General features: G+C 36.5%; 1 protein-coding gene across 3 annotated transcripts in view; it reads left to right on the top strand.

Moving 5' to 3' along the window:
- The window catches only part of CFAP54 (cilia and flagella associated protein 54), a 303,509-nt gene that overhangs the window by 179,230 nt on the left and 112,067 nt on the right, over window positions 1–12,212 (top strand). For all 3 annotated transcript variants that reach the window (XM_020287907.2, XM_076007090.1, XM_012775331.3), the window contains 2 exons: window positions 3,248–3,321; window positions 4,910–5,079. In XM_020287907.2, the coding sequence (XP_020143496.2) occupies window positions 3,248–3,321; window positions 4,910–5,079 (244 nt within the window). The remainder of the gene's footprint in view (window positions 1–3,247; window positions 3,322–4,909; window positions 5,080–12,212) is intronic.

Below are 12,212 nucleotides of genomic sequence, written 5' to 3'. Positions count from 1 at the left end.
TTAGACCTCTGTACTTCAAGATAATTTAATCTGATTTTGAACAAGAAAACTACATTAACAAAAGACAAAAGATACTTTTGGCTTTTTAATTGGAATTCATTAAAATGCATATATTAATTCTAATGCAATTTACATTTTTTATAAAGTCTTCCCTTCCATGAACATCATATATTTTCCCATTTGTTCAGATTTTATGCCCTTAATTTTTATCTTCCCTTCCCGAAGCTTACAATTAGGCCTGCATTCGCTACTATGGTGTTTCCCCGAAAATAAGACCTACCCATAAAATAAGCCCTAGCAGGATTGCTAAACATTTGCGCAATATAAGCCCTACCCTGAAAATAAGACCTAGTGATGGGTGTGGCTATGCAGCGTATCTGCATGACCCATGCATTTTGTCGTCGCAGAGCGGTAAAGAAGACAAGCAGCCCTTCTCATCTGCCCCATTGTGACAGCTACTATCCCAGAGGTGACTGGAAAGGTGTGGGCAGCCCCACCAATAAGGTCAGCTCCCCCGTCAGGTCCCGGCCATCCTGTGCCTGCTCCAAGCTGAGGCTTTGAGGGGAAAGTCTCCTCAGTGAAGTGAGGAGCGGGACGCTGCGCTTTAGCTATTGTGTGTCCCCAGGGGGAAGAAGGAAAGCTGTGGCTGCCATTTTACTCAGCACTGTGAGCCTCTCTCACCCACCATGGACACCAGAAGATAGAAGAAAAGCTTCAGCAAGCAGTCTCCTACTGAGCCCAGAGAGATCATTTCTGCTCCACTGTGCAGATTGGACCCAGTGCTCACTGGATCTCTGATACATAAGACACCCCTGCTCATTTAATGAGAGCTCTATTGCTCGACATGAGAGATTGGGGCCAATGGTTCTAAAGGAAATAGAGTCGCAAGAAATTCGGGATGGAATTCAGGGTTTGGAGAGTTATGATGATGTTCCAGAAGAAGACGACTTAACTATATTTGAATAAATGTGGATTGTTGTACCATACTTAAAAAAAATAACACATCCTCTGAAAATAAGCCCTAGAGTGTCTTCTTGAGGAAAAATAAATATAAGACCCTGTCCTTATTTTCAGGGAAACACGGTATCATTTGCAAATAACTTAGCAACTAGTTTACTTAGCAAGCTACTCTGCCCAAATAACAGACCTTGAAACACTTTCAACTTCCTTCTTTTCCCTTCCTTTTCCCTCCAGCATATTAGACCACCTCACTCAACCCCCAACTCCTGATTTTTTGTTCTAGACTCTTATTAGAATTTTCCTTCAGTATGCCCATTCTATTTCAATAACTTTATTTAGCACTAACTTCTACATGTATCATTACCTGTTAAGAATTAAATGTTTAGATTTTCTGTCCTTTCAAGCCTCAGTATTTCTAGATGTTAATCCTAGTCCTCTGGCTCAAGGGATGCAAATAAGAGATCTATTTCTTTTTCTTTTCTTTTTTAAATTTTTTTTATAATTTGATTTTTTGAGTGGAGGCTTGTGAGATTTTTCTCTTGATTTTTTAGATCGGGGATTTTACTGGAAACATACCTGCCTTAATGTTGAAAGAATCTGCAGTTGACAAAGCATTTAGTTCCAGAGAGCATTTTTTGTGCTCTTCCATAAGTGTTCTTATTATTTCAGGCTCTAATTGTCATGATTGCTCCTAGCAGTTCTGTTTCCCATTTGAATTTCCTCTGCCTGGCTACTGAGCCCCTGTATAAGTCAGGCTAGGCTTATATAGTCAAATCAGCCTTTAAATTTCATGGCTTAACCCAGCAAAGGTTTAGTTCTTGCTGGGATTGACAAGGGGCTGTACTTTATAAAGCCTCTCATGTGCCCGAGTGCCACTATGTTGTAGGTACATCATCTGAAAAATGAGATGGCGATTGCCTAGAAAAACCAAGAGCTAGAGTATGGAGAGTGTGGAGTGGCACATGAGCTCTTAAATTCCTCAGTCTGGAGCTCTTATTTAGTTGGAAAAAGACCATATCTAAATACAAAGAAGCTAAGAAGTGTAGCCTTGCCAGGTGCTCAGGAAGGAGAGGAGAATGCATACAAGTGAACATGAGTGGTCTGAACCACAAATCTTCTTAGAGGTGCTATTCATTCTTCCTGGTCATCTCATTGGAGTTCCTGTCTTGTTGGCCATCAGCTACATAGTGATAGAAGGTGAGGTCAGCAAGGTGTGGAGTAGCAGGCAGATAACCAATCTCTGTTAAGGCATTAGTTCTCCTGGATCTCTTAGCCTCTGGATGGCTCATCTGTCTAGCTCTTCTTTATCTTCTAGGGGTCCCAGGACACTTATGTCGGACCCAAGTTTATTTTATTACAAATGGGTTCATGAATATTTGTGGATCAAACTTTTTGTACGATCTCTTATATTTTGATACTCATTTCAGGGTTTTTCTATACCAGCTTCCAGGCATTTGTTTTCTTTGTCTTTTTCTTTCTCCCTCTCACTTTCTCCCTAGGCAAGGAAGTGCAGTCCCAGATCTTCCTGTTAAGCCTTTCCCAAAGTCCAAGCCCGCTCCATACTCTGCTGACCCCTAGATCCAGAGCCTCCTAATTTGGGGAAATAGCCAGGTAACTTGGGGTTGGAAGAAGAAAGGAAGTCAGGTGTGTTAAGTTCCATTTTATTTTAGGATTCTTCCCATTTGTCAAACATAATCTCTTTAGGTAGACAATTTTTGCGGTAATTTCTAGTCAAATGATTTGTGATTTCTTTCTTTCTTCCATAGTCTAGAAACCAGGTTGACTGAAGGAGGCAAAGACTGTGATCTAAATCCTCTCACTTCTCCCTGATTCAGAATATGGACAGGCTTAGGATTGTGGGTGGGAACTTTGAAAGAGATATTTGCTATGGATTGTGCTGTTCCAAATGCCCTCACTCTCTGCTCTTAAAGTGAGAGGCTTGTGCATATCAGCAGAACCAATGCATCCAAGGAGATCTTATTGAAATGTGAGAAATATCTGGAAGACTCAAAATACTTTGAGGGTCTTACTTGAATAACATCATGAAGTATCCAAAAGATCCTTTAAGAATTGTCTGATTTTATTGTAGGAATCAGCCTAAGCCTTCAAATGTATGAAATTTAGGGACTATTTGACATAGGAATATGTTTCAAATGATCATTGTGGCTGTTTTTTAATATTAAACTTATGCATAGTTTCCCTGTAAATGATGAGTTTTAAAAACTAAAATTAATATTTAAATTAACCACAAATATCCCTTGTCCTCCAAAATTTTGTGTCTTTATAGACTTACTGTTAAGGGATAATGGAGGCCTACCTGGTAACCTTTGGAAAGATGAGTTTACTCTTTCCACATTAAAGGTAAGTTTGAAATTTTTTTCAAACCATAGTAAATCAGTTACCAAAATGCAATCTTAGGCCCTGGACAGGCCCACTCCCAGGGTTATGGTTGTTCTTAGCAGACCAGCTCTCTTTTCTTGCATAAATAATGGGTTGAGGCCAGGAATGGAGTTTACTCCCATGAGAAAAGTATATCCAGAGGTATCAGCCTTTGATTTTACAACCTGATTAAGGTGCTTCAGAAAATATGATTCATTATTTGATGGAATATGAGTATTCCATGCTGTGTTCCTCATTTCCTAATAATAATTATGACAACAGCAATGGCAGCTACCATTTATTAGTGCTTACTGCATGACAGGCATTTTGCATGATTATTTAATTTTCACAACTGTATGATGTAGGTATTAATCATTTTTGAACCATGCTGTGCTGAACCATGAGAAAACAGAGGCTTAGACAGTATAAGAAATTGACTAACATTATGCAACTAATAAAATATAGATCTGGGAGTAGAACATACATCTTTTTGATTCAAAAGTTCATGTTCTTAACCATTATCCTAAATTTCCCTAGTATGTATGTAATATTCCTGCTCTGTACAATTAAGTTTTTAGAGACCCGTTGCTTAAATAATTAGTTAGTCCGTTTATAATCTGCCCTGTCAGGTTGCTGTTTACTTCTGACTGTCTAATGCAAAATCTCATTATCTTCATATTACCAATTAGGTGACCATAGTTTAACTTGAAATACAGCTGATCCTCATTATTCACAAATTCTTTGTTTGCTAATTTGTCTATCCACTAAAGTTTAGTTGTAACCTCAGTATAGTACTTGACACTTTTCTTGTTATTTGTGGATACCCCCAGAGCATAGAAAAATTTGACTTGCTCAATATGCACATTCCCAGGTAGGTTGAAAAGATGACACTCTGACTTTTATTTCAGCTCTCACTGTGTAAACAACTCTTCATGGTCTATTTTGTACCACAGTTTTTGCATTTTTTTGTTGTTGTTGGTGGTGGTGATTACACAATTTAAAATTACCCTTAAGCATAGTGCTGAAGTGCTGTCTAGTGTTTCTAAGTGCGAGAACACTTAATGCTGATGTGCCTTACAGAGAATATATGTGTGTTAGATAAGCTTTGTGTGGACATTAGTTACAGTGCCAATGGCTGTGATTTCAAGGTTAATCAATCAACTATATATTAAATAATGTATCCTTAAATATAAACACATATTAAATATGTGTGAATATGAATAAGAATATATAGTGACCAGAAGCTTGCAGGAATCTATCTCTGTATCTCCCCTAGAAGCAATGGTTCAGTATCCACTAACCAGCATTTGTGACAACTTCACAGAATGAGTATCGCTGTGCATACAATGAAGGGTCACTGCTGTACATGCTTACGCTTGCCAGCACTCTGCATGTTCTGTTGCCTTTTTTCTGTTCACTGTGCTCTTCTCTGATGATTAGGTACAGATTTCTTTTTTGGTCTTCCTTTCATTGTTATTTTTCAGTACATGAAAAATATTTGATAACTAAGAATGAGACACTATTTGTATTATTTCTGAACTTACATGAATCTGTGGTGTCCTTTCTTTAGTCAGTTTTACTGCTGGAAGCTGAAGACAGACTAAACTTCCTTGTGTCAGAGATAGAGCATCAAGGCCACCAGAACCTCTCCCAGTGCTCTGCTGGCGAGTTGGAGATTGTGGTAGAGGCCAGAATTCAGCTGGCTGCAATCGCCCTGCAGAGACACGTGGCGGCATACAGGTGAGTCTTTCCATGCTCAGAAGAGGTGTACGTTGGAAGAGCATTTCTTCCTCACCCTACCTCATTTGCTAAATATGCTTAAGTTTTATGCAAGCTTTACACATTCCTAGATCCATAACACATTTGCTTTTTATTATTCAGAGGACTTTTTGTCTAAAACTAAAGTTCTAAAACTATAGCTTATAAAACTATAGTCCTCAACAAAGCAATTGCTTTATTAAAGCATATAGCTAAGATGTTTAATGCCATATATAGAATGAACAAATTAACAGTGCTTTGATTTTTTTATATATTTAATTTATTTTTTAAAAAGACCAAACCTAAATTCCTTATAGCTTTTTACAAATAAAACCTATGAAATATTTTTTTCTTAAGCACTGAATAAAAATATTAAAAACAAGCTGTATTTTGAAAAAGTAACATCTTCCGAATTATGTTGTGCTAAAACTATTTAAGACACTATTGCAGGTGGCTGATTATTTAAATGTACTGCAATTGTTAGTGTCAGATCTTTCATTTAGCTTGTTCATTGATTCATTAGTTTACTCAGCCAGTATCTGTTAACTATCTCATTGCTAGGCTCTGATCTAGCAGTATCCATATGCTCACAGACATATAAACAAGTAGAATAGTAAAAAATAATACTATTACAGTGATTTTTTTTCATATTTAATAATATAGAAATATACTTTCAAGAATTTCCTTATACCATCTGTAATAAATGCTTCTATCATAGGTCTTATAATATGATTTAATAATGATTCACTTAGTAATGCACAAATTTCTTATTAATTCATTCAAAAAATAATTTTGAGCACCTGCGATATGCTAGGCACTGTTCTAAGCTCTTGGCATATATCAGTATTCTAATGTTTATATATGCAATGTAGATAGGTATGTAAAAATACTGACAAAAGTCTTGCCCTCATGGATTTTACATTCTAATCATAAACAGGCTGACAATAAACTACAAACATCATAAGTGAGTAAACTATATAGTGTGGCCAGAAATAAGTGCCATGGATAATATCAGGAGTGGAGGTTGGAGGAGGAGGAAGAGTTATTTTAAAGTTGTGTGATTGTATGTTAATGAAAAGTATGATACCATTTTGATGTTCAATGGCTGACAGCTTTCAAGCCCACCACTCCCCTTCTCCTTCTGCCCCATACCTGGGCAAGCAGATAAGAAAGCCCAGTCGCTCTCTATTTTTGGTGTTGAGATGGGAGAGATGATATATTGAATGCTAGTGAAAAGGACCCAACAGAGAGGAAAAATTTGATGTTCTGATGTAATGTGTAATGTAATCCACACCATGGAGCAGGAGTCCAGTATTCTCTTTTTCTCTAGTAGAGAAAAAGGTATTCTCTACCTTGGGAATCCAGAATAATCTCTGGGGGCTAGCAAGGAAACTGGCTGCCCACCCAAAGCATAGATGGAAAAAGAGTCACCCAAGAGAAATCAGTTCCCAAGGCTGATGCCGTTAGCAATTGTCGGGTCCAAATTGACACCACGCATAAAATGCAGAAACCCTGATAAATTGACTTTAAAACTGGTCCAGACATCATAGGGCTGGAGCAGAGGCAAAACCAGAACTGTCTTATAGGGATTAACCCAGGAAATGCAAGACTCCCACGGAAAACAACTCCCACTAAAGATAGCACAAAGGCAAATATTAGAAACCAAATGAGGAACCAGCCATAAATGAGAGTTAGCAGATACAATACATGACAGATGTCACAGCACAAGAAATAAACTGTTCAAAGTTATGCAGGATGGAAGAGAATCTATAACGCAAGAATAAAGCAACATAAAAAATGGGAACAGATAAATGTGGAGAAGAGTCAAATAGAAATTTTGGAAATGAAAAAGTATAGTTACAGAAAGAAAATAAGAAACTATCAAATTAGATGAAAAATATTGTTTGGGTTTTTTTCTCTTTTTAATTTTCTTCATTTATAATAAAATTCCATGTATTAAACTCTGTTAGATTCAGAATTGAAGGTGGAGTTAAATTAAATATTTTTACATTGTCATTCTCTGTGCACAGGAGAAGCCTACTTGCTTGTTTTCCAAAGAGGAAATCAATTCAGCAGAAATCAATTCTTTGCTTTGATTAGAAACATACAATCATCTTATCAGTGTGAACCTTGACTGAAGGCTGTTCCATGATGAACCACATCTAAATCTAGATGACAGTGTAGATTTGGGGGGATTTATAATTGTAGTTTCTGAGCAATGGTGAAAATCCATAAAGTATGTTTGGAGTGGTGATTCTTAAATGTGATCTGTAGATCTCTGGAGGTGTCTCCCAGACCCCTTGGGCATGGGACATTTGTGAGGTCAGAACTATTTTAATAATGAAACTAAGACATCATTAGCCTTCTTCACTGTGTTCTTTGCATTGATGTTGCAAAGTAACAGTGGTAAGATTCCTGGTGCCTCACCATGAATCATAGCAGTGGCACTACCAAACTGTACTAGCAGTAATTATAGTCCTCACTTCCACACACTTGCAATTAAAAAAAAAGCCAATTTTACTTAAGAATTTCCTTGGTGAAGCAGTAAAATTGGTTACATTTATTAACCCCTATCATTGGATATATATTTTTATTATTCTGTGGGAATATTAAATAGGAAATATTCTTAGGCATGTCTATTGCATGTCAAAGTGGATGGTTGTCTTGAGGAAGAACACGTGTGATTGAACTGACAGTTGGACAAGCTACTTTCTTCATGGCACACCATTTTTATTTGAAGAAACTGATAAACTATGGTTATTCTAACTTGGGTATTTGGAAGACATTTTATTAAAAATGAGAAAATTGAGTGTGCCACTTCTAGAAAAAGAATTGATCGAATTTGTTGCCAATGATAAAATCTGAACTTTGGTGAGAAAATCAGAATTTTGGGAAACTTGTATATGTCACCATGAGTGCCCCATGAGCTTTACAGTTTTCTAATGCTTAGATTTTTTTCCTGACATTGATGGTAATACTAATAAACATGACTTTTAAAAAATATTTTATAATGAAATGTTTCAACATTTGAGCAATCTGGGTAACTCAGGGAGAAAAAATTTTCTAAATGACTTGTTCATGATGTTACAAAATCCCAGTCAACTACATAGACCAATAGATTTTAATGTAATAGTAGGAAAAGATCATCAATATGTTGTATTAGATTCTATGTTGCAACAAACTTTCCAGAAACTATCACTTGTCACATGATAGTTGTCACTTTGATATCACTTTGGTGTAGTATCAAAGAAGACTATTAAAACAATTATTTGAAGCAGCTGTTAAAATACTCTTCCCCTGTGTGTATGAGACCTAATCTTCATATACTTCAATCAAAACAATATTTTACAAAAGACTGAGTATAGAAGCAGATATGACAGTCTTCTATGAATTAGATTATTTCTTATTAAGCCAGACATTAAGGAGAACCATGACATTCTGCTCATTAATTTTTTAAAAAAAATATAGTTGTTTTGTATAAAATGTCCTATTTATATTAACATGTAATAGGTTTATTATTTTTATTTTCAAATGAATTAAGGAAGCTAACATATTTTCAGTTTTATATTTAATATGGTAAGTGTTGATAGACCTCTTTGGGGTTCTAAATAATTTTTAGGGGTGTACAGGGGTGCTGAGATCAAAAGGCTTGAGAACCGCTGGTTTAGAGTATTGTCAGATTTAAAGCTATATTTAGGAATACAATCATAGTTGATGGTAAAATAGGCTTAGCATAATAATATACCATTTTCCCCATTGGATTTTGAAAAGAGAAGGAACTTTTACCGTATAATTTTCTATAGAACTCTTTTTCTCCAAACTATGTCTCAGAGAGCAACAGCAGCCCTAGAAAATATTTGTCATTTATCTTCATTCTTTCCTCAGCTCTCTAAGTGCCTTATATACTCCTTTGATAGGGAGAATATGAGTGATTGTTTTTTTTCTTTAGGCAGGAAGAAAGAAATGAGAAAGTAAAAATTACAAAATGGTCACAGAAGGGACTGTCATAATAGAACTTTAATTTGAAGCTGTGATAGACATATGCAAATAATGTGCAAGTGTATCAGAATCGCTCTTATTTTAAATATGTGAACCTGGCCCTTGGGACAAAACCTGCAGAAACTTTGATGTTATTGCCTTTTTGGAGCAGAGTTGTCATTTAGAGGAAGCCTATTGTCAAGATGAATGAGTTTTTCTTTTTTTTTTTTTTTTTTTTTTTTTTTTTTTTTTAATTATTTTTTTTATTTTGGTATATTATGGGGGTACAGATTTTAAGGTTTCAATAAATGCCCATTTCCCCCCCTCCCCCCAAAAGTCTGAGTCTCCATCATGACCATCCCCCAGATGGTGCACATCTCACTCACTATGTATGTATATTCCCGCCCCCCTCCCCCCTCCCACCTGCCCAATACCCTATTACTGTAGCACCTATGTGTCTACTTAGGTGCTACTCAGTTAATACCAGTTTGCTGGAGAATATATCTGGTGCTTGTTTTTCCATTCTTGGGATACTTCACTTAGTAGTATGGGTTCCAGCTCTAACCAGGAAAATATAAGGTGTGCTATATCACCATTGTTTCTTAGAGCTGAATAGTACTCCATGGTATACATATACCACATTTTATTAATCCATTCTTTGATTGATGGGCACTTGGGCTGTTTCCACAGCCTTGCAATTATGAATTGTGCTGCTATAAACATTCGAGTGCAGGTGTCTTTTTTGTAGAGTGTCACTGGATCATTTGGGTAGATGCCCAGCAATGGGATTGCTGGATCAAACGGTAGATTCACTTGTATCGCTTTAAGGTATCTCCATATTGCTTTCCACAGAGGTTGAACTAGTTTGCAGTCCCACCAGCAGTGTAGGAGTGTTCCTCTCTCTCCGCAACCACGCCAGCATTTATTGTTTGGAGATTTTTTGATAAAGGCCATTCTCACTGGGGTTAAGTGATATCTCATTGTGGTTTTGATTTGCATTTCCCTGATGATTAGAGATGTTGAGCATTTCTTCATATGTTTGTTGGCCATTCTTCTGTCTTCTTTAGAAAAATTTCTGTTCAAGTCCTTTGCCCACTTTTTAATGGGGTTATTTGATTTTTTCTTCCTAATTTTCGTGAGTTCTAAGTATATTCTAGTTATCAGTCCCTTATCGGATGCATAGGATGCAAAAATTTTCTCCCATTCTGTAGGTTGTCTGTTTACTTTCATGACTATTTCTTTGGCTGTGCAGAAGCTTTGTAGTTTGATCATGTCCCATTTATTTATTTTTGTTGCTGCTGTGATTGCCTTTGGGGTCTTCTTCATAAACTCTTTGCCCAGGCCGATGTCTAGGAGAGTGTTTCCAACTTTTTCCTCTAGAGTTCTAATAGTTTCATATCTTAGGTTTAAGTCTGTTATCCAGCGTGAGTTGGTTTTTGTGAGAGGTGAAAGGTGTGGGTCCTGTTTTAGCCTTCTACAGGTGGCTATCCAGTTTTCCCAGCACCATTTATTGAAGAGGGATTCTTTTCCCCAGCGTATGTTTTTGTCTGCTTTGTCAAAGATGAGATGGCTATATGAGGATGGTTTTATATCAGGATTCTCACATCTGTTCCACTGGTCAATATTCCTGTTTTTGTGCCAATACCATATTGTTTTAATTACTACAGCTTTGTAGTATAGTTTGATATCTGGCATATTAATGCCTCCCATTTTGTTTTTGTTGCCTAGAATTGCTCTTGATATTCGGGGTCTTCTTTGGTTCCATACGAAGCGTAAAAGTATTTTTTCTATATCTGTGAAGAATGCTGATGGGATTTTAATAGGTATTGCATTGAATCTGTAGATCAGTTTGGGTAGTATAGACATTTTGACGATATTGAGTCTGCCGATCCACGAGCATGGTATGGATTTCCATCTGTTTACATCCTCTGCTATTTCCTTCCTCAGTGTTTCATAGTTCTCCCTGTAGAGGTCTTTTACCTCTTTGGTTAAATATATTCCTAGGTACTTTAATTTCTTTGTTGCTATTGTGAAGGGAATTGAGTCTTTGATTTGGTTCTCAATTAGATTGTTGTTGGCGTATATGAATGCCTCTGATTTCTGTGTATTAATTTTGTATCCTGAGACTTTACTAAATTCATTGATCAGTTCCAGGAGTTTCTTGGTTGAATCCTTGGGGTTTTCTAGATACAATATCATATCATCAGCAAACAGTGAAAGTTTGATCTCTTCTGCCCCTATTTGGATACCTTTGATTCCATTTTCTTGTCTGATTGCTGTAGCCAAGACTTCCAGCACTATGTTGAACAGAAGTGGAGATAGTGGGCAGCCTTGTCTGGTTCCAGTTCTAAGTGGGAATGATTTCAATCTTTCCCCATTCAGTATGATGTTGGCTATGGGTCTGTCATATATGGCTTGTATCATTTTTAGGTATGTCCCTTCTATGCCTATTTTCTTAAGTGTTCGTATCATGAAAGGGTGTTGAATTTTGTCAAAAGCTTTTTCTGCATCTATTGAAAGAATCATGTGGTTGAGTTTTTCTTACGTGAACTTTACCCCCCACAAGCTTCTGTTTGGGTACTGCTGAGAGTGTTGGACAGTCCCTTTTCCAGATGATGGTTAGCTTGACATTTCATGATACTTCTAATAAAATTACGTGTCAAGGAAATTGAAAGGCACATCCCCTAAGGTGACAAGTAGAGTGAGCTGCATGGGTTTTATGAGAACAAACTGACCATTTTTGTTATGAATGTTAATAAGAAATAGATGGGATCAAAGTTATTCAAACTGCATTTCTGCTTCTAGGGCTGCCTCTCTCTTTCAAAATCCTATCCTTTTTTTTTTTTTTAAATACGTGTTCTTTTATATTTAATTTATTGTCTAAATGGGAAAACATTTGAACCTTTTAATTTTGTGTCAGAATGAAACTTCCTTCCTTTGGGATTTTATAATGGCCTGTTGGCAGTAAGTAATTCTTCCTATACTGTCCATCTATCTAGTGTACTAGAGAAACTAGAAAATTTCCTTTGTACAACTAAGCATTACTAGGTGGATTAAACACATACTGGTATGTCCTATATTTTATTCACTAAATTTTTGAATCAGCAAGATGCCAAACCTCATAGCTCATTTCCCTT

Source organism: Microcebus murinus, chromosome 10 (assembly GCF_040939455.1).
Source record: "Microcebus murinus isolate Inina chromosome 10, M.murinus_Inina_mat1.0, whole genome shotgun sequence".
Taxonomy (NCBI): Eukaryota; Metazoa; Chordata; class Mammalia; order Primates; family Cheirogaleidae; genus Microcebus; species Microcebus murinus.
Note: the sequence above shows the minus strand (reverse complement) of the source record. Positions and strands in the feature narration are given on the sequence as shown.